The sequence below is a fragment of the Colius striatus genome, chromosome 5 (assembly GCF_028858725.1).
Source record: "Colius striatus isolate bColStr4 chromosome 5, bColStr4.1.hap1, whole genome shotgun sequence".
Classification (NCBI taxonomy): Eukaryota; Metazoa; Chordata; class Aves; order Coliiformes; family Coliidae; genus Colius; species Colius striatus.
This window is the reverse complement of record NC_084763.1, coordinates 39,684,818-39,710,328: the sequence shown is the minus strand read 5'-3', so window position 1 is coordinate 39,710,328 and position 25,511 is coordinate 39,684,818. Positions and strand designations below refer to the sequence as shown.

At 39.8% G+C, this 25,511-nt stretch overlaps 1 protein-coding gene across 2 annotated transcripts in view; it reads left to right on the top strand.

Annotated features, from left to right (window-relative positions):
* Positions 1-25,511, top strand: part of RHEB (Ras homolog, mTORC1 binding) — a 42,074-nt gene that overhangs the window by 10,585 nt on the left and 5,978 nt on the right. Inside the window, exons 2-8 of one of the 2 annotated variants that reach the window (XM_061997061.1) lie at positions 9,641-9,712; positions 15,925-15,992; positions 19,126-19,208; positions 23,376-23,432; positions 23,533-23,580; positions 24,092-24,173; positions 24,275-24,754. In XM_061997061.1, the coding sequence (XP_061853045.1) occupies positions 9,641-9,712; positions 15,925-15,992; positions 19,126-19,208; positions 23,376-23,432; positions 23,533-23,580; positions 24,092-24,173; positions 24,275-24,295 (431 nt within the window). In that variant the 3' untranslated portion in view covers positions 24,296-24,754. Of the gene's footprint in view, positions 1-9,640; positions 9,713-15,924; positions 15,993-19,125; positions 19,209-23,375; positions 23,433-23,532; positions 23,581-24,091; positions 24,174-24,274; positions 24,755-25,511 lie in introns of those variants that run through there. The other variant, XM_061997060.1, reaches the window with a different exon arrangement.

Here is a 25,511-nt window from a genome sequence, read left to right as displayed (position 1 = left end):
CACAGTGAAATAGTTTTTTCTTATGTTTAAATGGAACTTTCTGTGTTCCAGCTTCATCCCATTACCCCTTGTCCTGTTGCTTGATACAATAGAGAAAAAGGGATGTCCCAACCTCCTGACACCCACCATTTAGATGTTTGTAAATGTTAATAAGATCTCCCCTCAGTCTCCTCTTCTCTAGACTTAACAGCACCAATTCCTGCAACCTTTCCTCATGCGAAAGATGCTCCAGTTCCCTGATCGTTTTGGTGGCCCTGTGTTGGACTCTCTCCAGAAGTTCTCTGTCCCTCTTGAGCTGAGGAGCCCAGAACTGGACACAGGACTCCAGATGAGGCCTCATCAGGGCAGAGTAGAGGGGGAGAAGAACCTCCCTTGACCTGCTGACCACACTCTTCTTGATGCATCCCAGGATGCCATTGGCCTTCTTGGCCACGAGGGCACATTTTTGGCTTATTACCAATCAGGACTCCCAGGTCTCTCTCTACAGAGCTGCTCTCCAGCAGGTCAATCCCCAGCCTGTACTGGTGCATGGGGTTGTTCCTTCCCAGATGCAGGACTCTGCACTTGTCCTTGTTGAACCTCATGAGGTTCCTCTCTGCCCAACTCTCAAGCCGGTTGAGATCTCCCTGAATGACAGCACAGCCTTCTGGGGAATCAGCCAGTGCTCCTGTTTGGTATCAGGGAACTTGCTGAGGGTACACTCTGATTGTTGATTGAAGATGTTGAACAAGACTGGCCCCAGAACCCATCCCTGTGGAACTCCACTGGCCACAGGCCTCCAACTCTATTCCATGCCACTGATCGCCACCCTCTGGGCTCTGTCATTCATCCAGCTCTCGATCCACCTCACTGTCTACTCATCCAAGCCACACTGCTTGAGGTTTCTGATTGAGGATGTTACGGGAGACAGTGTCAAAAGCCTTGCTGAAGTCAAGGTAGGTGACATCTGCTGCACTGCCCTCATCTAGCCAGCCACTCGAAAAAGTTGATGTGAATCTGATGGGGGAGGCAATTTTTGTGGAGGAAGATAGAATTTTTGTGGAGTTCAGGCATAGTGTCTTTGTGTTGGCATTACAAGGTACAGATGCACAGCAGCCTTGTGCTAGTGCAGTCGAATTAAAGCAATCAGGGCTCAACTGTATGCTCATTAATCAATATGGTCTCAGTGTCTACCTATGCATCTGTTGACAGGTATAATGGGAGTTGGCCGTGTCCCGCTTCACTAGAGGAAGAGAGAGTCAACATTACTCTTTGTCAGTATCACTAAAGACCACCTTCCTGATTCTGTGCTAGGAGATGTTAGTGTTGTCGGGGTTGGAACTGCAGTTTCTGATGCTTATGCAGCTGTAGGAACTTCCAATCATGCAGTTCATGGCATGTGAATAGTGCTGTGTGCTGGTACTGACTGGGGTAGCAGCACTCTTTCCACAAAAGTCGGGTTTTGGCTGTCATGTGCATTATTGGCATTTGTTGACATTGAGTTTGACAGACTTTGGACCACCAGTGAGGACATGAGGAGTTTAAGTTGACTGACTGACTACTTCATAGTCAGGTGTAGTGCTGCAGGCTGAAGCTGAATTCTGTGGCTAAAGTCTTCTACTGATTATTACCCAGTTGGATTGTGAGATTTATGTTGTAAAAGTAGCCTTCTTGTAGGTGCTGGAACAAATCACTAGTATTTTCAGGTTTTGTTATTGGTTGTCAAATAGTTCTTTGGACCTTCTGTCAGAGTGAGGCTCAAATTTCTTTACTATAGTTCCTCAGTACATATGTTGCACTATTTGCTTGGTAAGGTTACTGAGAGAGGCTATGACCATTACTACCTTGTCAAGATTTTGTCAGGTTCCTACTGTCTGTTGTCCTCAAAAAGGAAGAGAGAAATATATCTTATTGTTGTTCTTGCTGTTCCCAGAAGATCCTTGAGGCCCTGTTTCATGTGGGTTTTAGTAGTACTGTCAAGAGGGTGCATTTCTCACCATTTCAGCTGCACTTTCAAGAGCTTACTTGACATCGTGATGTGTTCAGGGTCAAATTCGCAGACTTGCCTTTCGAAGATGGTGCCAGGAAAATTACACTGATGCATTCAGAGATTTAACCCTCTGTTTGGTGGTGGTTGTAAGCAGTGGTGAGGTATGGTGGCCAGAGCATTGGCAACAGTCAGTGTTATGGCTGTAGTCGTAACTGTTCTTGTAAAGGAAAATCCTTAGGCAGAACCTGTGTTTTGTTGAGGCAGTACTGGGCCACTGAAAGACCGAGGTCTTTCATCTTGTTTGTGCTATTAAAGCTTTCTCTGTTATTAGTGTAGATCAGGTGGTCTAAAAACACAAGTGAGATTTGCAGTGAAACAAAGAGCTTACCCTGTTTTCTTACAGAAATGTTAAGATTAAAATCCTAATTTGTACTTTTGCTGTGGCGTGTTTTAATGGTGTGCTGCTTTACCAGGTGGTCACTAGCAGTGTGTTACAAAGTGGCCAATGTTAACTTCAGCTGGCTGTGCAGAAATGAAAAAAATGATGGTTGCAACCCCCTGGTGAACCTAAACAGCCACTTTATCCTATGCGATGTGTATAGAGCTGAGTCCATCAGCTTCTGCTGTTAAATTCAACTGCTCTGAAAGTGCACTTATTGCAGCATCTGTGCAGCTGATGGAGAGCTGGTGCTGGTAACTGCACTTGGAAAGATGCACTTGTTGAAGAAGTGCTAAAACCTGCTAGTGCTGATACTTCTGACTTGCAGAAAGGTAATTTAAGCTGTATGTCTCTGTGATCTTTAGCAGTAAGAAAGAACTGACTGGAAGTTGGGAGTTCATTCCCTTGTGCTGAAACCAGAACCTGGAAGATGGAAAAGGGGAATCCCTGAATGCATTACAGCAAGAGTACACGTTTCTATTTCAATGACAAAGCGTTTTAATCAGTTATGATGAAACAGTGACAGTTACGGAAAGTACCTTTCAAAGACATTTCGTGTTGTACATACCTGATGATCCAAGGAGAGGTCAAGTTTATTCACATACCTAATTAGCTGCCTGAAGTGTGTGCGTAGGGAGAGAGGACTTGGCTTCTACCCAGCAGTATGAGTTGAATTTCACCTCTTCAGGGAGAAATCAGTGCAAAGTTCAGGCTTTTTCCCTCTAAATGTGTTGTAAACTGAAACATCAGGATCTGATCTTAGAGCTTTATAAGCTTACCTTTAGAAGTGCAGCCCATCAAGTTGTACTACCTAACTTCTAGTTAACAAATGCATTTGCTAATTAGGCTAGCAACACATGCCTGGTCAGAGATGTTGCCTCTGAGTATCTACCACCAACTGAAATATTTTAGGTATGGTGCTGTGGCAAGGGAAGGTGCCACAGTGATGCACAGTTTCTGCGGGAAGTCTGAAGGTAATACACAGGGCGGTATTTCAGCAAATACTGGTTGACTGTCTGAGGTATGAATATCTTAATTTCCTTTAGACTTGTGAAACCCCCAGTCAGAGGTTACTGAATTAAGTGGAGACAAAATGGACACCTGAAAGTGTCAACTAAACTGGGAAACAGGGAAAGGATGGATTTTTTTTCTCTATACACTTCCCTGGACATCTAATACATGGCAGAAAAGTGTAAGTTAACATTGAAAGGTGAGCACTGTTGCAGAATGGAGCAAATTTGCTATTACGTATCAGGGAATAAAGCACATAATCTCTTCTTGCTTTCCTTACAGAAAATAATATATACATAGCATTGTTAGGACTCTCCGCTTGTGTTTGGAAGGTTCATTGCTGCCAGCCTAACACAGGCCTGCAAATATGCTTGTGAGTTTGACTGGCTGCTTTGAAATATGAAAAAAGAATAAAGGAAGCCATCTGACTTCTTTTCTAAATGACTGCCTCAGATTTCTTCTGGCTTGCAGAGAAATACCTTTGATAAACCTCAAGAAGATTGTGCAATGCAGAAGGAAATGAAACAAGCATGTGCTTTTCTCCCTGCAGGCTTCTTTTGTTGGTGTTACAGACCATCATGTGAACCTCTTCTTCCACAGCAGGAGTGGTTCTTGCTACAATACCTTGCCTTAGACTGTCCAATATATTACCTTATGTCCTAATTTAAAAATACATCAGGAGAAGATCGGGAAGAGTTGTAGCAGTGTGATAGAGTGCCATAGAAGCTGAAAATGAGTTTGTGTTGCCTGAAATGCTCGCAACACAATGCTGTTTAGTTTGTCATATGGATGTGTTCTGTATTTGAGCTCCCTTACTATGTTACTAAAAGATACCTCATTGAGGTCCTCAGACTTCTACAGCGTTTTTAAGAGACATCCTTTGGTCTGTCCTTCACAAAGCTCACATGGGGCTTTGAGAGGAGTGCCACCACTCTTGGATTGTAAATTAAGCATGAGTATCCTCTGAGCAAGTGCACCAGTTGAGCTCTGGGTGTCAACCAGAGTTTTCTCTCTAAGCAGTGGAAAATGTTATTCAAATCATGACATTGATATCACAAGGAAATTATTACAAATGGATAAAACTGTAGCTCAAAGTAGATACTTAGACGTGATAATTCTTCATGATTCAAAGTCTAATGGTAGAATTAAGTTGCATCTGAGTAAAATACAGACTATTCATTGAATTCCTGTCTCCAGAGGTTTAGAAGCAGAATTCTTTATTGACCCAGGTGTATCATTTTACTAGTCATTAGAGTAATTCACCAAACAACATATCAGTGGTCAGCAAAATAGAAGCTGCATAGCCATAATTAGTACCTGGGGGAGGAAAGGATCTTTATTAGCTGTAGAATGTTGCTAATGATGAAGCCTGAGATGAATGATGAGCTAGCGATGGGTTCTGAGATCATCTACCATCTTGTGAAAAGATTTTTGTTGGAGTGATGCTCTAATTCCCTTCGGTACCCAGTTAAACCTCCCATCTGCTCCAAGAAATTGTTCAATCCCTTTCTGTGCTGAGGATTAATAGATAATGTGCACTATGGAAATGCTGGTGTCCTCTGTTTTGTGCATCTTGATATTCTGAACTAAAGAAGATACCAGTTTCAAGTTAAATCAATTGTAACTTTCAGTATGAAAACTTGATCTCTGTGGAGCGTACTAAGCTGAGTATAGCTGTGTGTGAGACGCACACACAGTTGGGTACACAGTAAGCATTCCCTAATCTCATAGGACTGACAACATTTCATGATGAAATTTCTTGAATGCTGTTATGAAAAAAACTTAACTAGTTTGTTCTGTAGGTGAGACTGAGTAGATCCATGTAGAGACTACCTTAGGTAAGGTGCTAGGCATGTGGATTGTATGCTGACAGCTGTTAAGTGTTTAATAATTAAGCAAAGTACAAAAGTGAGTGTTTTGATAGTAAAAGATGGGTTAGAGAAAGTATGCATCTAAAATTCTAACAGAACGAAGAACTGCAACTCTTTGGTAGTTGTTCTTGACCTTGTCAAAGTATTTACTGATGTTTGTACAGATTATTTCAAGTATTGAGAAGTCCTTCCTGTTGAGACAAACTGCGCTATGCTGCCAGTGACTGTCATCATGGAGATGCCACATTAAAGGGCAGCTGCAGAATCGAGCTTGCACAATGCCTTGCTTGTGGAGCTGTTGTTTGACTTGCTCAGTGTCTGGTTGCATCACTTTTATCTCCCAAGTTTGAGGGGAAGTTGGCTACAGATGAGAGTTTCATCTGGGCTTTCCCTCTGCTGATTGCAAGGAGCAGCAGGATGCAGGAGGGGGGGCAGTGGGCAGGTGGTGGTGGTTGGAAGAGAGGGCATGGCCTCTTTGGGGAGGCCAGATGTTTGTGAGCCAACTCATGCTCAGTTACTCATCTTCTTGGTAAACTGCCTAGTGCTGTAAAGCTTGAATTTTAAGACTAGATTAAATAGCACAGCTCTTGTCCAAGAAGTAAAAGGATGTGCAAAATCTCAATTTGGCAGTTGTTTTGCCTTGACAATTGCAATGGCATTTGAAACTGATGTGCTATGAATGCACTAGTGGGAGTGTTCATGGGATGTTGCACTTCATGTAGTGAGTGATCTGTTGTATGAATGGAAACATAACAGCTTTATTTTTTTTAAATAGCTCTCTATCTGAAAACCTCTTCCTTTTCTGTTTTGGCAGTAGAAAACTTTTCTGTGCCACTAGTGCATTGTATTGTAAATAACAAATGGTGTGTGCAAATCTTTTGAGTAGTTCAGGACAACTTGAGTTCAGTTTTCGGCCAGCTGGGACTTGTATTCTAAACATCCATAAAACCTATTCCTCCCAGCCCCTAACTTCTGGCCTATTCTTTCAGTAGACTTGGAGGATTTTGCTTACGACTCCTCTGCCATAGAGTGTCTGGTGCTTTGAGTTGCTGTAGCAAGTACAGCTGAAGGAATCATGCTCTTGTCCTGCCTCAGTGTTGGGATTATTTGATCTATTTACTTCTTCCCAGTCATTTTAAGCTCCCTCATTCTGAACAGAGGCAAAAAGTTAAAACCATGATCTTCTCCGATAAGATCTGGCAAATGCTGTTTCGTCTTAAAATTACAGGTCTCTATCAATTTAGTGAGTTGCTTCCAACAGATTTTGTCTTGCTGTTGCTCATGACACTTCTTTTGATCGCAACAGATGTTTATTTTCCTAAAACTAGGACAACAGATTCACTGTAAGTATGAGTGTGGAGGTTGCCAGAGGGAAAAGCTTAGCAAACTAAAAAACATCTAGCATTTGTACCAAATGAGGGCATATTAGAGCTGAGCCTTTTTTTGAGGTATGCACCCTTGAGTAATTGATTAATCAATTCTTTACTGATGGTGTCAAGCTCTCTTGTACTTTTAGCAGTATATGCACACCTAGACTGCAGTGTCTCCTCATGTCCTTCTCACTGCAGTTTGCTGAGATGCATTTAGCACGTTGGTAAACACAGTTGCGTGCGGTCCCTTGGCCCATGCCTCACGGGTATTATGTTTATGTTGAAATTCTCTCCGAGATCTTTCTGGGGAAAGAGGAGATAGGAGCTAAACGGTCAACCTAATTTTCCTCTCTGTCCATGAGCATAGGTCAAAGGCCTGGAATAAAACCTGGGGGACAAAGTTCAAGCCAGGCTGTTTACATGCTTCTTGGACGTGGGCTGGGGACAGGCAATGAGCTGTTAATGACTTAGGTTTTACATTTCTCGTGTCCCCTTTGGAAGCCTTGGCTTGATGAGATATGTTGCATGCACTTGTTCCGAGGGTGTAGGTAACTGAATCCAAGACTGGAGAGCTTCCATGTGGCTTATCCAGGAAAGCAGGCATCCTCTGTGATAACAAACACATCATTACTGGAAGGCTTGTTACAATGCCGGGAAGAATTTAGGAGTAGAGTATTGAAACACTGATTTTTGTCTGGTTTTGTTTCCTCCTCTTTCTCTCTTAGGAGGAAGGCAGTAATTAATGCAGCCGGATGTCAAATGCAGCATTTTGTTGACTTCTGTTTAGTATTCAGTTTTCAGACTTAGCACAGACAGACGGTTGCAGTCAAGGTTCTCTTGCAGTGCAGGCTTTTGATTAGTGTAAGATCTTTAGAAGGAATATTGTTCAGTGATGAGCTGTGCTTTGCTTAGCTTTTCTTATCTTGAAGATGTAACAGCCTGATAAAGAAATGGTTAACTTTGTTTTAAAATGGAGTGCTTAATGTGATGGCAAAGAATTCAAAAGCAGGAACTCTGCATAGGAACTTCAGAAGCTTATAGCTGAAGAAGAAATGGCTTGAAAGTTCATTGACTCTAAGTGGTGTCCAAAATACACAGTTTCAGAAGGCTGCTGGGATAAATAGCCTTAGTGCTGCCCTTACTAGGATGATTTTGGATGTACATGGTTGCTTTTTGACCTGCTTCTCCTTGCTGGAGCAACAGGTTAAAGTGCAACGTTCTCTGTAAACACATGCAGTGAGTGTGATGCCTTTAGTTGTGCTGTCAGATGTATCAGAAAGTGGTATCTAGGAACTCAATTTGAGAAAAAGCCATTTTTAAAAGCTTGTGTGCTGGTTGGTGTTTCTGAGGTTGCTCTGAGTGTTTCAGCATTGTATCTTGAATAAAGTGGCATGACTGACAGGAGACAGCAAAGGGATAAGCATGGCAGAGCTGGGCAGTGATGTTAAAAGCAGTGAGTTGGTAAAGGTTATGGCTGCTGAAAAATCCCCAAAGGAAGATGCTTGCATAACATTTTCTTCCTTCCTCTTGGAGAAGTAAATCCTGGAAGTATTGCAGTTCCTTAAGTAGTTGACTACAGATGAAATTATAAATATTCAGCCAGACTTGCCTTGCATCACTTTCATGCTTGTACTTTGTCAGGCTTGCAGTTTCTTAGATTATCTTTAACAAGATGACTTACACGTAATAAGTAGTCAGATGTGAACAGGTCAAAAGCCTTATGTAATGAAGCAAGGATTGGAGGGGTTGTAGTGGACAACTGTTTTCTAGTATCTCTTGAAGGAATGCGTAGGAAGTAACTTTTTTCAACAGCAAAGTATAAATGTAGCATGTTCTGAGCACTGCAAGTGGACAATCTATGCGAAGTAGTTGATGCTTGAAAGTAGTTCTACCACAACATGTGTTACTTAAAATGTCACTGAAAGGCTTCCACTAAGTAGGATGGACTTAAGTCTAGATTTTTAACTTGAGGTTGTATTTTGTTTGTGCTTCTCGCCAATGAGAGGAGTATAAATGAGCATGAAGAATATGCTGCTATCCAAAAGCAGTTAGTGCATTTGGCAATCTGTGTAAGAGTGGATTTGTCCAGTAAACATATTGTAATAGCATCTAGTAGATAAGTAGTGTAGTAGATGTGCTGTAGTGGAAATTGTTTTAAGATCTCAGTAATGCTTTGAAAAGTCTTCATTTGCTGAGCTTTAAAGCTGCTTTTTATGGTCAATATCTGATTTGCCTATACAAACATCTTGTGAAAACTTTCAAAACTAAATTAATGTTTATTTTTTCAGTCTGTTACTGAGTGCAACATTTTGCATTACTCTTTATGGGGTGTGATCAAATCACCATAGGTGAAACTGGTAATATTAAGTTGTCTGTAAAATATCAGTTGCATTTTCAAAAGAAAAAAATCAAATGATGTCCCCTCAATCAGTGTGCTAAAAATGCACATCCACTGGTCTGTTGTTGTGTGCCATGAAGAGGTTTAATAGGAGTATATATTGATCTTGACAGTTTTGAGGTCATTCTTTTGTCATGGGAAATATGCCCAGTATCCTAGTCAAACAAAATTTGACTAATTCTATCTTAAGTTCCTAATCTTCTGTGCAATGACTGAAAATGCTGTTTTTTTTTCCTTGCTTCTCGAGATAAATGCCTTCCGAGTATAGCAGTTAGTTAAATTTAGTTTTATGAGGATTGGACACTGCTACTTTTAGCTTTATTTTAAACTGGAGGAGGTGGTTAAGTTATGCTGTGTTAAAACAAAAGCAGAACACATGCCGAGTAGCTTTTGCACTGTTTTTTTGTCTCTATATTCAGGAGACCCAGTTACTAGGAATAGGCACCTAATTTAAAAATAGGTCAGTTGTCATGTATAGATAGCCTAAATGAACCATCCAAAGCTCATACTGTATCTACTAGTAAGTGTAAAGTGCTAACAGCCTGAAGACTTATTTCAGTATATGTTATCTTTGCTTTACAGGAAAATCTTCACTGACGATTCAGTTTGTGGAAGGACAGTTTGTTGATTCATACGATCCAACCATAGAGAACAGTAAGTAAATAACTGACACACTGCTCTTCTGTAACTAACTTTTATCAGAAGCCATTGTGGTTATACACATTACTTATGTGGACATTTTTATATTAACTGCTTTTATTACTCTTTTAAACCAGTGCTTACAAAACTTATAGAATTGGCAGTGTAGAAACCGCTGTGTGCCTGTTTCTCCAAACAGTGAACTGTCTTTTAACAGTGAGGAAAAAGCTAATCAATCTGACTAAAATGCATCTCCTTGTATTACATGGATATTGCTGGACATCTGCGTCCCCTAGTACAGTTGCTTGAAATTACGTATGTCATACCTATATGAACATGTGGCAGTATATATACATGTATTCCAGAGTCACAAATTTGATCAGGGTATTCAGATAGCTGCAAAGCAATACCAGTCAGGGCTAAATGACTACCTTAGAAGGTAGACATGCTGTGGCCATCATAACATGGTAATCTTTTAAATTACTGATTCTCAGCTGCTTGGTAGCCTGGTAAACAATCAGCTTGCTACAAATACTGGGTACCTGACTTCTCAGGCCTCTGTTTTTTCCCTCTTGCCAGCTGTAGCAGCTTTGTGACCATCTAGGTCACAGGTGAGTTTGAATGAAGTAGCAGAACACGTTTTCTTTTGGATATATATGCTAATAGTCAAAAATCAGTAGCTTTCAGGATATTTTATTCAGGATTACCGTATAGAGCTAAAATTCAAATGCTACCTTTTGAGAAGCTCTAAATATGCTTTAGCGAGTCAGAGTGGATAATTTGCCCTTTGGTCTGAATGATCTGTTAGCTTTTATAGAGACATCATTAATAATAACGCTTTCTTCATCCCCTTTGTTAGAATTATAAACATGGTGTGTTAAATTAAAGCTGCTAACAAAGTATTGGGGATTAAGTTTCTGTGCTTTAAATCTTCACATCAGTTGGGACAGGTAATTCTTCACTGTCTGTGCTTTCTACATTGAAATTATTTGAAGTAATCTGTTATTTTTGTGCAGGTATATGGGAATTATGACATGGGGCCTAAGTCTTGCCAAAATACTGAGCTTGTATCATGTTTTAGGATTTTGACACCTTGGAAGCAAATTGGCTTGCTTCATCCTTTACAAAAGAAAATTATTGTCTGAAACTGCTATAAGTAACTCCGTAGTTGTGTATCTCTCACTGGTGGCATTTTTTAGCTATATGAAAATACACTCTGAATTAATTCTGCTCTCACTGACTCATGTAGTCTGCCCTGCTTGCTTGATATGAATTCTAAATATTGACCATGTCGTGGCCGTGAAAAATTTGTTAGACAGGGATATCTTTGAGAAGGCTTAACTTTACACTTGATTTCTTATTTGTTTGGAAAACAAACCAGCATTATTCATTTAGTGAAAGTCTTGTGATCTGCAGCATGGCTGGAAGAATTTGCTTTCTGAAAGGTAGAGAATTGAAGGACATTCTTGCATCAGAACAGTTTTAAAACAGTAGGAAGTTTGTGTCATCTGTAAGCCCAGGAAGTCCTGGAAGAGAATGTTTTTAAAATGCTGCTGTGAAAAACAGAAAAGATATAACTTTTCAATTTAATACTAAAATTTAAAATATATGGAGTGTCTTTTTTTTTTCAAGAGAGACACATGAAACTAATTTTGATGGGGTTAGCGTAAAATCATTCTTCTGACTTAAGTTCTTAATCTTTTAAACGTGTTTTTTTCTAAATAGAAATCGTCGATCAATCCAGTCTTTTCTCACTCCCAGCTGTATGTTTCTGATTCTGTATAGGGTTATAAGACACAAAGTATGCAGTCAGTTCCTTTATTATTTTCCTACCTTGTAATTTCAAATCTGATGGATAGTGCTAGCAAGGGGTTGAGAAGTCCAGATTCCTATACAAGGAGCAGTGTTGGAGAATGTAGTGTTTTCCCAGTGTTTTATAGCAGTTTTCATCTCATTGGTTTCATCTTTTGGTTGGGTCTACTTTAGGGTCACAAAACATGGACATGAAAAATACAATAGAGCCTAAAGAATAGTCTGGCCTCTGTAATTTCTGTTTTGCTTCCAGAAGATTGTTACTGATAATTTATTACAGTGTCCCACCCACTGATAAAAGGCTAGAAAACTGCAGCACTGCTGCTAGATTCAAATTTATAATTTTTGTCTTCAAATTATAAGTCTTGCACAAAAAGCATAAAAGGAATAGAAGCCAAGTTAAGCTCTGAGAGGAATAACTTGTGTATCATAAGTCTTGAACAATAGGAATAAGTGGTAATATTTTAATAGGGATTTTTTTTCCAATGTGAAAACCTCAGCTCTGCTTCAGTGCTGCACTTTCTTTTGCTTCTGTTAGATTAGCACCAGAAGAGTTAGTTTATGTAAGTTAACTAGCATAGTCAGTTGCTTCTACTAAACTTGTGTATCAAGAACAGTAACCTGGAAGGCCTTGTGGCATCATCAGAGGTGAGGGTTAATTGCTTATCCAAATACATTTTCCCTTTGAGTGTCCCAACAGGAGTTGACACCACAATGAGTGGCTGTTGTTAGATAGACAGGTTGAGAAAGTAGTTGAATGATTACTTGTTGTGAGTGATGGAAACAGAAACAAGATACTTGCAGAGCAGGAGTATGTGGAGGGAATCTATGTGGTCACTGAGCTGGATGGGGCTCCAAAGGCAGATTAGCTCAGATGGTCTAAGACCAGAACAATTCAAAAGTAAAAAAATCTACTGGAATAAAAACTAGAATCTTAATTTGAAAAACACAGAAAATACTTAAGAAGGGATAATGAAGATATGAGCATAATTCTACCCACTCCCATCTTTGCAGGGATGTCTTTGGTTATCATTAATTCAGTGATTTCGTGTTGCAGGAAAGCTGACTTGACTGCCCAAGTCTCAAAAAATGTTTCCTCCAGCTCCCCCGAGGCGTGTCTGGCTACTTCTTGCTTTTCCTTGCAGTTTTGGAGAAGCTTCTAGCACTGTACCCACAACAATGTGATCTTCCTTTCTCTCCTAAAAAGCTCAGTAGCTCCCTATGGAAAGGAGCACTTTTTACCCAGGGACTTTCTACCTCTATCCCACACTTTTCTAATATGCTTCTGCCCAAAACTGTATTAAAAAGGGATAGGGGCTGGAGAAACCCCAAGAAGTCAATGATATCTGTAGGTTTAAATGGGTCTGTTAGAAGCATCTTTAAGGCTAAAATTTGTCCATGTGTGTCATGGCAACTGCACTGGAGGGGTGAAGTATGCTTCCTAGGAGTTGCTGATGAGCAGCCTTCTCAAGGGCTGGAAATGAGGCTTCTGAGAAAAATTCAAAATAGCAGTGTTGCATTACACATCTCAGTCTTTAGAAGCTGTCCTGATGGATCAGTGACAGGCTTGGTATTTTGGAATGAAGGCAAGTGGAAAGAGATGCAGAAGGTAGTAATGGAGGAACCCTTACAAGGTGGTTGTATTTAGCTACTAGCCACTGGCTCATTGGGAGCAATGTTCAGACGCTCTTGCACATTTACTCAGTAGCAACATTGATCTGAAAGCCTGCATTCTTATACCCGGGACTGACTTTTACAAGGGCTTGTTTTCACGCCAACTGCCATTGGAGTTGCATGTGCAAATCATTTCATTCATGTTAGCCAAATTGAAATATACCTGAGGGTAACAATGATCAGCAGCTGATGGAGTTGCTGCACCAGTTACAGTTCTCTTGAGCTGTAGCAGCATTCAGGGCTATGCTCTGTGGGGAATTTTACCAGCATTTTCTCTAATGCCAAAGTGACGTTAGTGTCTTTGCGATGCAGCTGCTGATTGCTGCACCCCCGGCTGTACGCATTGAGCTTTTTGATGCTGTGCTTCTGACTGCAGCACCAAGTTCTCTCAAGTTTGACTAATGCATCAGAACTGGGAATATTGTAGGTGAAGGTGAGGATTACAGTTTACTTCATATAGCTACACTCGAGTTATGCATTGCAAGGTGTAAGTATGTGCTCTTCTGAAATCTGTGTGCTTCGTGCAGCTAAAATTGGCTTTATCCGTGCTTCAGATGATGAGCAACATTTAGCAGATGGTCATGTTATGACTAGGACTGCAGAGATTGTTCAGGTCTGCTGAAATCTGTCCTGCGCATACCAGGAAGAGCCATGCTGTGCAGTGAGTGTATTATCAGTTGTTTGTCATAGGCACAGCAGAAGGCAGTATATCCCAGGATGGTAGGTGATAGAATTAGAAGTGAAGACTTTGTCTGGATTGAGGAGACCCATGCACCACTAGTCACATTTAATACAGTGGCAGGTTTTTCCCAAGATGAAATTGTTACCAGGAGTATTTTTCGAAAGCTCCATCAAAGAAATGGGAGTCATTAATTATGACTGCATCAGAGCAGATTTGTGTTCATGCAGTGGGCTGTTGCTAGTGCTGTAAGCCTGTGCACTGAACTAACAGTTCTCCTCACCCAGTCTGTGGTGACTCCTCCACTGTTTCCTTTCCCCTGGTTCTGTCACACTCTGCTTGCAGTACTGATGATGATGTCTTTTCTGAGTCTGTTCTAGGCTTCTAGAATAGTCTGAAAAACCTGCCATCTGTATTGGTCCCTCTTCAAATATTAACTTCATGAGGCTCTTGAAGCTACTTTGATTGCAGAATGCTTTGATGTTTATGTGAAGTGTCAGGACTAGAGACTGTTATTTTTAATATACCTGTTAATGTAGTATCTCTCCACATGAATCTGTTTTCCCTCTGACTTGAAGCAGTGATAGTGTATATAGCAATGCTATATGTTATCATGTGGTCAGACAAACAGTTTCGCCTGTCCCCACCACAGTATTCAACCAAGACAAAGAACTGTTGCGGATTCCTGCTTCATAGCCCTATCATTGTGTGCAGTGATGACAACAACATCCAGACAGTGACTTGAGAGAGGCTCACATGCTCTCTCTTTGAGGATCCATTTGGAGTTACTCCATTTGGAGTCAGTACAGTAATGGAAACCGTAGGTATACTCTGTGTTAGGTTGGCTTTGCGATTTGAATCGCTCCTTTTTTTAAAAAGGATGCTTTGATTTACTAGGTGGGCTGAAACCTCCAGTTTCAGATATTTCAGCCCACTTACTCAAGATAATGTTTGCATTGTGAAGGCTTGACAGGACAGCGAGCATTGGTGGGGAGGAGGAAGTTGGTGAACTCCAGCTTCTAGAACACCCTGTGCAAAACCCAGAGGACGTAGGTAGGAGACTGCACAGTGGGATCGAGAACATTCAACTTTGCAGCTTTGGGAAGCTGTTAGACAGCTTAAGGGTATGATGAACGAGTCTCCACAGACTATTTCCCTGCTTGTCACTGCAGTGGAAGATGAAGCTTCTTAGGACTGTGTTAGTATTTGAGAAAAGCACCTCAACCAGAGGACAGCACAGACTTTACTCAGTATATCAGTGCTGTTCAGTAGGCCTGTCTTGAGTGCAACACCAAGGCCAAAATGAAGCTCTGAAGCCAAGTCTCTGCGCTGGTTTGTATAAGTAATGCTCGGTAGTACGAGTCCTACAAGAGCCATGACACTGTTTGCTTTTGCAGTTGCATAGTACAAACACTGAGCAAGATTCCTCAGGTCACTGCGCATTGGCATTTCATGAATCTGAGGAAGGGAAGCAGTTCTCGTCACTTTCAGGGATCAGATGTACTTCCCAACTGAGGACTAGATGGGCTGGTATCTACTGCAGATGTGAAAGCAACATGGTAAACTTGCAGGTTCAATTCTTACTTCATTTAATTTTAGTATTTCCATAAGTTAGGCTTGATGTGTTTTAGCTCCCAAAGATTTTTTTTTTTTCCCTCTTAAATCCAGATCGTTTACCTCATGGCGTCTACGTTTAGGAAATTGGTCTTGCTAAACTGCTTGGAAACCAGAGTAAATATAAGTACAAACTTTAATGTTAATTGCATTCAAGTGTCTTGTGTTACCACAAATGACAGTTGGCTGGAAGTCTCTTAGAAAGGCACATAAAAACCCTCTTTAGGCTTTCCTTTTCACTAATAGAGAAGCTGCTGCATCCGAGGTGACAATCTCCTGAAACCTGAAATTTTAAAGTAAATCCACCTGATCTAGCCTTTCACTGCCACTTTAAAGCCTGTAACTAAAGTTGCTGAGTGCCTTGGCTGACAATCACTTAGGTGAATGACTTCTGATCTCTTCCTTGTGTATAATTCTGGCATGTTTATGTATTTCTTGTTTATTCTAGCTTTCACAAAACTGATCACAGTAAATGGCCAAGAATATCATCTTCAGCTGGTTGACACTGCTGGCCAAGTAAGTTACCTTTCTTTCTTTGAATCTTTCTTCACCATTAAGACAACAGGTATTCATACCCCTGTGGAGCTAAGTTGGTGGTGACCATGCATTCAGCAACAGTGAAGGTTAACTTTAGTGCCTACATGATGCAGTCTTGCCATTTAAGAGCAATGTTTCTGTGGTGTTTATTTAAAGGCTTTGTTTTGGTTTTTGGTCAGGATGTTGTTTTCCCCCATCTCTTGAACGTATGTCTGGAAAAAGTGAAGAAGGAACAGCCTTAACTCTGATGTACCAAAAGTTAATAATTAGCTTGCTTGATATTTAGGGACTCAACTAGCATTCTTGCTTTAAATGGAAAATGTCCCTTCAATAAACCATGGAGATGTTATTCACTTTTTCCTATTCCTGTGCTCCAACTACACCACTGTGACTTGTATCCCTAAAGTAGTCGTGGGGAGAAGACAAAAATGCACGTAGGTAGTACTTACTGGGCTACCAATAAGCTACTGCAGTTTGTTTATGGTTTTATGTGATGGTTCACATGTGCTGCTGAGCCTTCAGGTAATGACAAGGAGCACAGGAGCAGATAGTGAGCACATGTCCTGTGGAAGGGTCAGTAGCTTCATGAAGTACAGCTGTTCATTATATAGTGCTGCTTGGCTGAACTTGCACTGCACATTCCATGCTCAGGAGTGCTCTGTCTTTTGAAATACTCTGTATTAGGAGCGGGGAAAAAAAACCCAGAACACGGACTGTTAAATCCCAGCATTTTTATCCTAAACTACTTATTGTTTACGTCTTATTCCTTCTATGATTTCTGATACTACACCTTTGGTTTTTTTCAAACTATGAGTACTTTTAAACAATATTAGAGTTGTAAAAATGCTGCCAGTACTTTAGACTTCAAAGCTACAGGAGACTTGCTCATAGCTGGGGAGACTATGCAGAAGGGTTATAACCTTGTAGGTATGTTTGATTGCTTTCTTTGGAGAGCTGTGTGATGTAAGAATAAACATGCTGTATTTATATAGTGTCAGCTTGTGGTGCTAATCAGCAGCACTGTATCTGCTTATAATCTGTCAGAGGTGTCTGAAGTGAGTAGAAGCACTATACTGGACACATGTTATAGGGCAAGAAGGTTTGATGGGGAATGTTCTGCAAAGAAGACTGACTTTGAGAGACTGTCAGGCTGAGAAGTGTGAGCAGCAGAGGAAGCCCCATTGGTTTTGCTTTGTGCTAGTATTAGTTGCTTACCTTACATCCACAATTGTAGCATAGTGCTAGGAGTAAAATTTCTCTTTGAGGATGAAAAGATGTTCTGGGACAGCAGTGTAACGTCACTGGTAACATACCTCTACTGCTGAGGTTTATTTTCAGGGTTGTTTAAATGTAACACTGTATTGTAAAACCAAAATAACTTCTTTCCCAGCCTGTAGCTATTTTGAGATTTGATTCTTCCTACAAATGACTTGAACTTTGAGTTCTGGCTCACGGGGTTTAGAGGGGAGAGATGATGTTGGGTTTGGAAGATGTGGTTTGGACAGATTCTTTTAAGTCTGTCTTGCTTAGTGATCCACAGGGAGTCCTCACATGTACACAGCATTGGAAGGATTGTAGATTTTGTAGATTTGTTACATGCTTTAAACCTTGACTCTGACTTGGAAAGTCAAGGCTACAGTGTTTTATCACTTGGGAAAGGTCATAATTTGACCTACAAATTCCAGGAATCATAGCAGCTTTTCTTCTTTCTCCTAAAAAGCTAAAAGTTAAATAATGAGTTAGAAATGAAGTTATGACACTTATTTTCGTTGGTACACCTGTCTCCTGCCTCTTGACCTTTCATGGCTGTCCGGATTTGCATCGTTCAGTTAAACAGAAATCTAGGTACAGAGTCACAGAAGAGAAGCACAAAGGGAAGTCTTACCTAACATCAAATTCCAGCTGGGACAATCCCAAGAAACGCTGGATAAAGTCAAACAATGACAGAGTTGCACTTTCACCTGTTTTACACACAGAATGAGCTCAAATCCCTTCTGTACACATTCAACCGAAGTGGCAGTTCGGTATTTCAGTGAAGATGGGGGAGGGCTGCCTTTAGTGTGTAGTAATAAAAGCAAATAAGGGTAAATAAATGCATCTTTTGTCAAGTGCTATTGTTTCATACTCCTTTGGCTGACTCTGAATTTGATTTATAAAGGGTTTTTCCTCATTTGCCTGTTAAGGAAGTTTGATTCCTTCTGACTGTCTAGATTTGTGCTGCTCCATCTGTTTAGTCATCACAATATACAGAGAGGTTATATGATCTGAAGCTAAAATTAACATCCTAAGAAGCATAGGTTTAAAAATTTGAGAACTCTATGCATTAAGAAGTATGTTTTTTGTCAAAATAGAAATGTTTCTTGGGAATATCTATTAGAACAATTTCAATTCATATTGTGGGTTTCACAGTATTTCTGATGCATTACCTGCAATGTCAGTCTGTTTCATTCACCTGTTTGGTCAAGTTCCTTTTCCATGGAACTTGAATTCAGTGATTGAGTTGCTGGTATTTTGTTTGTTTTAATTAAACACTTGTCATATGATGTAGACTTCTAGTTGTCATGAAGCAATAATAGTTGTATTTTTTTTGTATCTGTAGTTGATCTGCATTAGTTAGTAAGCCAGAGTTATGCAGTTACTAACAGATCCCTTAGGTCATTTAAATGTGGCCAATATCACTTGAAGTTATGAACTACTAGATCCTGTCATTAGGATTGAAATTAGGAATTTGAAGTTGTATCACCAGCAAGATAAGAGGTGTAATTGCTAATTAGTGGTAGGACAGAGTGGATATTTTGTACTAATACAAACTGATAATTAAGCAGGATAAGAGGATTTGGAATAGCTGTAGCTGATCCGTAGTCTTAGAGAGTAAACCAAAAAAGCTATAGGTTAAATTTTAGAGTCTGTGGACCAAGTCAGCTTTCTCATAGTTCAGTAAAGGTTCCACATCTGACAGAATGAAAAAACATAATTCTGAAAGTACTATCTACACAAAGTAGCCCTGCACCTCGTGTCTTTCAAGTAATGCCAGCTTATCTGATGGTGATCTTCTAGCATCAGGTCTGAATTGTGGCATTAAGTAATTTTAAATGCAATATTCCTTCTACAGGATGAATACTCCATATTTCCTCAGACGTACTCCATAGACATCAATGGCTACATTCTTGTTTATTCAGTCACGTCAATAAAAAGGTAATAAAATCTGTGGTGTCCTCCTGGTTCAGATATTAACCAAACATATCCTGGATTCAGATCCTGCCCGTGCTGTGTTTTCCTTACATGTTTTAATTCATTTAGTCTTTCCTTCCTTCAGAAGTATAGTGGAAATTAAGATCAGTGTTTTTTCAGACATTTCCCCTTAGATCCAAGTGTCACAGACACTTTGCAGGCTAATATGCGAGGTACTATGTAAGAAATGAGACAGTGCAGAACTACATTGTTTTTAGGTGTAAGTTAAAGTACAAAGAGTCATTTCAGGAAGAAGTAGAGTTCATTGCCCTGGCATCAGTTACAAAGACATAAATATGAACCTGAAGGCCACTGTATGTTTATATTTGGGTACTTCAGTTACTGGAGAGGTTCCTCGGCCTTGTAGCTTGTTCTTGTACTGAGATTTCTTAGATTTCTTGTCTTGGACTGCTCTGGGTAACCATCAGAAATTTTCATGAAAATGGCATTAAATGGCTTTTGGCCTGTAGACTCTACTCTTGCCAAGCTGCAGCAAACAATCTTATTTGAAAAATTTCTCAGAGTATCTGTTTTGCCCTTGTTAGCTGTCTGCTCTGGCACAAGGACAGAGGCCATTGTAGCTGGAGTCATTTACTTGCAAGATTTATCTCAATCTTTGTAAGACTTGGTCATCTTCTGTTATTTTGTCCTTTCCTCTGGTCATCTGGCTTTGTTTAAAAACTCATCATTCTTGAATAGATCGTAAATTTGTCATATTGTACAACATCTTTGTTCTGACAGCCAAAATACTCTTATTTTCTTAAATTTTTGAGTAAAATTATTGAGACCTTGGACACTTTACTATCTTCAAGTAGAAAAGAAACTTGATGCTTCCCTTCTACTTGCCAAGAAGCTGATCAGCTCTTTACAAGTACTGAAGCATTCAGTGTCTTTTCCTCTGAATCTGACAAAAATTGGCACCTCAAGTGCTCTTTAGCAGACGATCATAAAGTGTAGGTAAAACAACCTACCTGTTGGCTCTTCTGTGCTTCTCAGGGAAAGGATACAATCGGATTGTAAACCTCTGTTGTTTGCAGGATCTTTCATGTTGAAGAGGTTTTCCGTCCTTCATTCTTTTTTTTCATCTTTAGGTCTGAAGTAGTTAAGGGCAAGCACTGGTGGCCTGGAGGAAACTCAACAGATACTGGGCTTTCATGGGTATCTAGAGCTACTAAACTACCTGCTTTTCTTTCCTTTTTTCTTTTTTTTTTTTTAATCAAAGGTTCAGTGCTGCTGCTGAGTAACTTGTGTGAAACAGGAGTTAGTATTCTCAGTCTTAAGTACACACTTCTAAATTGAATAGAAAAATGTTCACTTCTAAGTGGTACTGTCAGGACAAAAATGACTACAATCAACGTAGACACTTGAAATCTTCTGCAGCTTGTGGTGTTCCCTGGCTGGCAACTAAAGGACACGTTATTTTTCAGGTACTCTGGTTGTTGCCTTGTAATGTGTTGAGCTTAGCAGCACAGGTCGGGAAATAAAAATCTGTTTTCTCTTGTATCATACAATTAGTCAAAATAGAAAGCAATCATGATGAAAATACTAACAGGAAAGGTCTTTTAAGACTCTTAAGTAGATAGTCTTTTGGTCAGTATATCAGTATTCATCAATTTATTCCAAGGGGTTTTTTATTTCTTCCTTTAAATTTCCAAAGGTCAGTGATCTCTCTTGTTTTACTTCCTTATGTTTTGTATTAAAACACTGTTTAGGCACTAGGAAAGGTCTTCTGCAGTGGTCTGCAAGGTTAGATGGCTGGCCCAGGCAATCAAATTACAGTCACCATCTGTTTTGACTTCTGTCAAAGCGTGTGTATTGATCTGAGTATTGATCAGCAGAGGTGAGAGCTTTGACTGCAAACTTAATTTTAGAAGGACATTTCTGTTATCATCTTCCCTGCTAACCTCCAGTGGGAAGTTTAAATGAGGCTTCAAAAAAAGCTAACACCCTACTTTTCTTGCATTCCCAGGCTCTCAGCAGCAAGGTTACTGGAGGCTTTTGTTCTAGTTCAGCTTAATTAAATTCCAATTCTGTGTCCTGATAGGTTCCATGATTTTGTGCCACATGTTTATCTGATAGCTCTTTGCTGTAACCTAATTGCTTGACAGAACTGGAAAGGACTTCTTACAGCCTGCAAATCTCTCACTGTGTAGTGACATAATGTGATGGTACTGGTTTTGGGTTGGTCAATATCTGTCTTAAAGTGTGTCCCTGCTCTTTCCAGCCTTACAAATTTTAAAAGCTTTTTAGAATACTAAATTGATCTGTCCAAGCCAATTCAATTCCTGGCAACTCTTAGCAACTTGTTTCTGTATCATGATTTTATAGTTCTGAGTGAGTTTAGCTCTTCTCTCTTGGTTTCCTCCATTTGTTAACAGAGATCAATTGTTTATTTGTAGTATTTTTACTGAAAAAGGAGTTTGTAAACTCTTCTAGACACGCAGATAGGTGCTCAGAATTGGGAAATAACCCAGGTTGAACAAGAAGACTTTGCAGCATTGTGCACTGAAACCTTGGGTGAGGACCCATTAGGTTGATGTGCCATGGCACATCTTTTTTTTGACTGTTCTGGGAACGCTGCACCTAAGAGTAGAAAGGAAACAGTGGTTCAGTATCCATGTGGCTAAGATGCTACACCTTTCCTGTCACTTCAGGCTGAGAAACCGTTTTGTGGTCTGTATCAGAGTTATTTTGTGGTCATGTTATTATTCAAGGTCACCTATTCTATGTGTAACAATGCCTCTCAATGTTGGCAAAAGCCAGGTCCATTTAACTCCTTATTTTTTAAGTAATCATAAGAATGAAAGTCCAAGACAAGTTTTCAAGAGCAGAATTTCACTGGTACGTTTTCAGCATAAATTTTTTGCAACACTGAAATCCTGTCATTGATCCCACATTTTTACACAATCTGTAGTATTTTACTTGAGTTACTAATAGCAAGTTGTGCTTTTGTTAGCAAAGAACTGATTCTCTTGATTAGATGTGCTAAAAGAAGTAGCATGAACATGAAGTGTTGTATTCTACTCAGTCTCAAAAATTAACTGCTGAAGTCAGGCAAGTTGACCTACATGCCAGAAAATCCTTTTAAAATATGGTAGCATTTCTTGTTCCAGAAGTGAGAAGTTCTAACAGTTCAGATAGTTTGAATAGTGGTTTTAGGCACCAGTTCTTGGAGAGCTCTAAGCTGGAAGCATGTTTGAGTGCTGCTCTATTTTTAAGAGTTTGAATTCTAATTGAAATGCAGTGCAAGTAAGACACTGCCTGTAGGTAAAAACCTCAGAAGCTGGAAAAGTTTCAGTCACTTTTATGTCATCTAGTTGTGTGTCTCGTCTTTGAGCCTGTGCCTCTCTTAAAACAAATCTGAATTGTGCACTTCATGTACTATCCTTTTTTTCATAATACAATTAAAGGAACAACTGCTCTTCAACTTTCTGTATAGGTATAGCTTGTCTTCAAAAGTACTGTCAAACGCAGTGGATTTTTTAGTGAGAGTTGGTACCTCACATACTGCTTCTTATCTCCTATCACCCAAACTTCACATACATGGTATAGGAGAGCAGACAAGTGTTTGAATAACCACTGTTTCGATACCATCTTGCAAATCAGTTTATTCACACTCTACAGAAGGTAAAATTTCTTTTAGCTTTCACATAAGTAAAATTATTCTGTATGAACTAAGTGTTCTTAAAAAATACTGTGTTCTTTGAAGATGGATTGTGCTTCCTTTTCTTTGAAGCTGCTTTAATTTGACATGCTCATCTGGGATTGTTGGACTCTAGCAGTTAAAATTTTGTACTGCAGATAAAAAACTAGATGAGAGGTGGGAGGGACTTGTAGTGATTCTATGTTAGATGCGTCAGTCCAGGGTAATGCTACTTATTTCTGCAAATGTCACAGCTGGGGAGGCTATAATGGTAGGCATAGGCTGATCTTTGCTGCTGCTACTGGGAGCGTTTTATCTGTTGTACACCAATCGGTAAGACTTCCTGTAATCTTCATTCTGTGGTTCTGCCACTATACATAGAGTAAGTTTTAAACACAGCAACCTACATATACATTGAATTGCTTGTGTATTAGGTATTAAGGATAAACATTGGAGTGCATGTGTGACTTCATCCCTTTATTTTGCAGTTTTGAAGTGATAAAAGTTATCCATGGCAAGTTATTGGATATGGTGGGAAAAGTCCAGTAAGTAGTGACACTTTCATCTCATTTCATTGCAGGCATGTTACAAGTACTTTGTTCAGTATACTGTAACTGTTCTGAAGTTCTGAACTTTCTTTCACAGAATACCCATTATGCTGGTTGGAAATAAAAAAGACCTGCATATGGAACGGTATGTGAACTCCAGCGTGTGTGAAGCTCAGGGCGCGCTGGTTTGGTCCTCGGCTTTCCCTAACTAAAGTCAATTTGTAGCTTAAAATAAGGTACTGGCAAAGGAGTTGTGTGGAGGATGTGATCTAGGAGCCATGAACTGTAGATGTAATACTGACTTCTGCTCTAAGGTTCCAGGGATTGTCGTTAAACACTTGGGTTTGTTTTTTTTCAGAACAAGTAGCAGAAGTGTACTTTTCACAACTGTAAAATACCAGATGATATTACAGATTATGAAAACAAAGCAATACTTGGGGAGAACTGCTCTTCTGGGTCACATAGCAGTTTTACCTGGCGCAGTAGTGTACTTGACAGCAGCCAAAAGCAAATGCTTGGGACCAGACTTCACTGTTAGTGCATTTATGTGCTTCAGAATTCTGAAGTCTTTTCTGACCTATCAAATTCCAATTCTTTTACAAGTTAAAGAAACAAACCAGTATTTTTTTTTGTTTGTTTTTTTCCCCTCTGGTCAGGGTGATCAGCTATGAAGAAGGGAAAGCTTTAGCAGAATCCTGGAATGCAGCTTTCTTGGAATCTTCTGCTAAAGAAAATCAGGTAACAGATTTTGGTTTCACTTTATTCAAACAGCAATGGAATGGAATGACTCATAGTTTCACTTGGAAATATTCTAGCTTCCTTTACTATGTGCTCTACAGATACTTTATGTCGATGACTAGAAACAAAATGGCTGTCTGCATTCAGGTTTGTTATACAATTTTTCAGTGCAACTGTAAATGGGAGGAGGAAGTGAAGAACTGAAAGTTAAGCTTCACCGAGTGACAAACTAAAACTGAAATCCAGTGCAATGGGTGTAACAGGGCCTGTGATCTGCTCCAGTTTCCTTCATTAGGAGGTCATTGTGGTTGTAGAGGAGTTGGTGTAAAGGGATGAACTTCACATCTTAAGGTGCTAGGCAAGGCTTGGTCTCTCTAATGTGAGGAATAATCATTTTGTGGGTCCATGGCTGTGAGAGGAAGAAGCAAACAGAAAAATGTTAGAATACAGTAGAGGCTGTTGGACACTACTGTGATAGAGCTGTCATGAATTTGCACAACCTGATGCAGTGTAACCTGCACGCATTTACACTTGTTGGTTTTCTGTCGCACAAATAAAGTGTTTAATTACGTGTTAAATAACATGTTATTCTTGGCTGATCTAACTTCATTGAAAACATCTCCTAAATAAATTCTGATATTTGAACTTGCTCCTGTTGCTGTTAATACTACTTTGTCATTGGTTTGACACGTCATGTATCTAAGAGCCCCCTATTTTGGGCTTGGAGTAATGGATGACTGCTGTGGAGGGGAGGAGGTTGGTTGTTGTGTTTTCCTCTTTCTTTTTTTTTTTCCCTTTCCATTTTGTTCCCCTGTAGATCTCAACAGGGTCAAAGCTTTTGCTTTTTGAAAACAAAGATACATGATAAGGTTAAAAGGACATTGTCAGACTAGTTTTAAACAAATGAGTCCTTACACAAAAGAAATGCTTACATTGTCTCATATTTAACCTGGCATAGCACATCCTTGGCCCCCTTGCTAACATCAGCACAATCAAAAGGGCAATCCTACAGCTAGGACAGGACACGTTTAAATAGCCTTTCTTTCCTTCCTGCCAATCCCTAAAAGCAAAACAAATAGCATTTTTCTGGTGTCTGTTGAGAAAAGTTGGATTTTCCTTGAAGAAACTCTTGGATATTTTTTTTCTCCAGATGTAGAACACTTGGAGTTAGTTTGTCAGTACTTGTGTTTCTGGCTGACTTGCATTGCTTGGTCAAAAGTGGGCATAATGAAAGCATGACATTTCTCAATATCTTCTCTGTACTGCCAGAGAGCTTCAAATGCAAACCCAAGGAAACTAAATTGAGAGTGTAAAGATTAAATCAGTTAAAAGAATCTG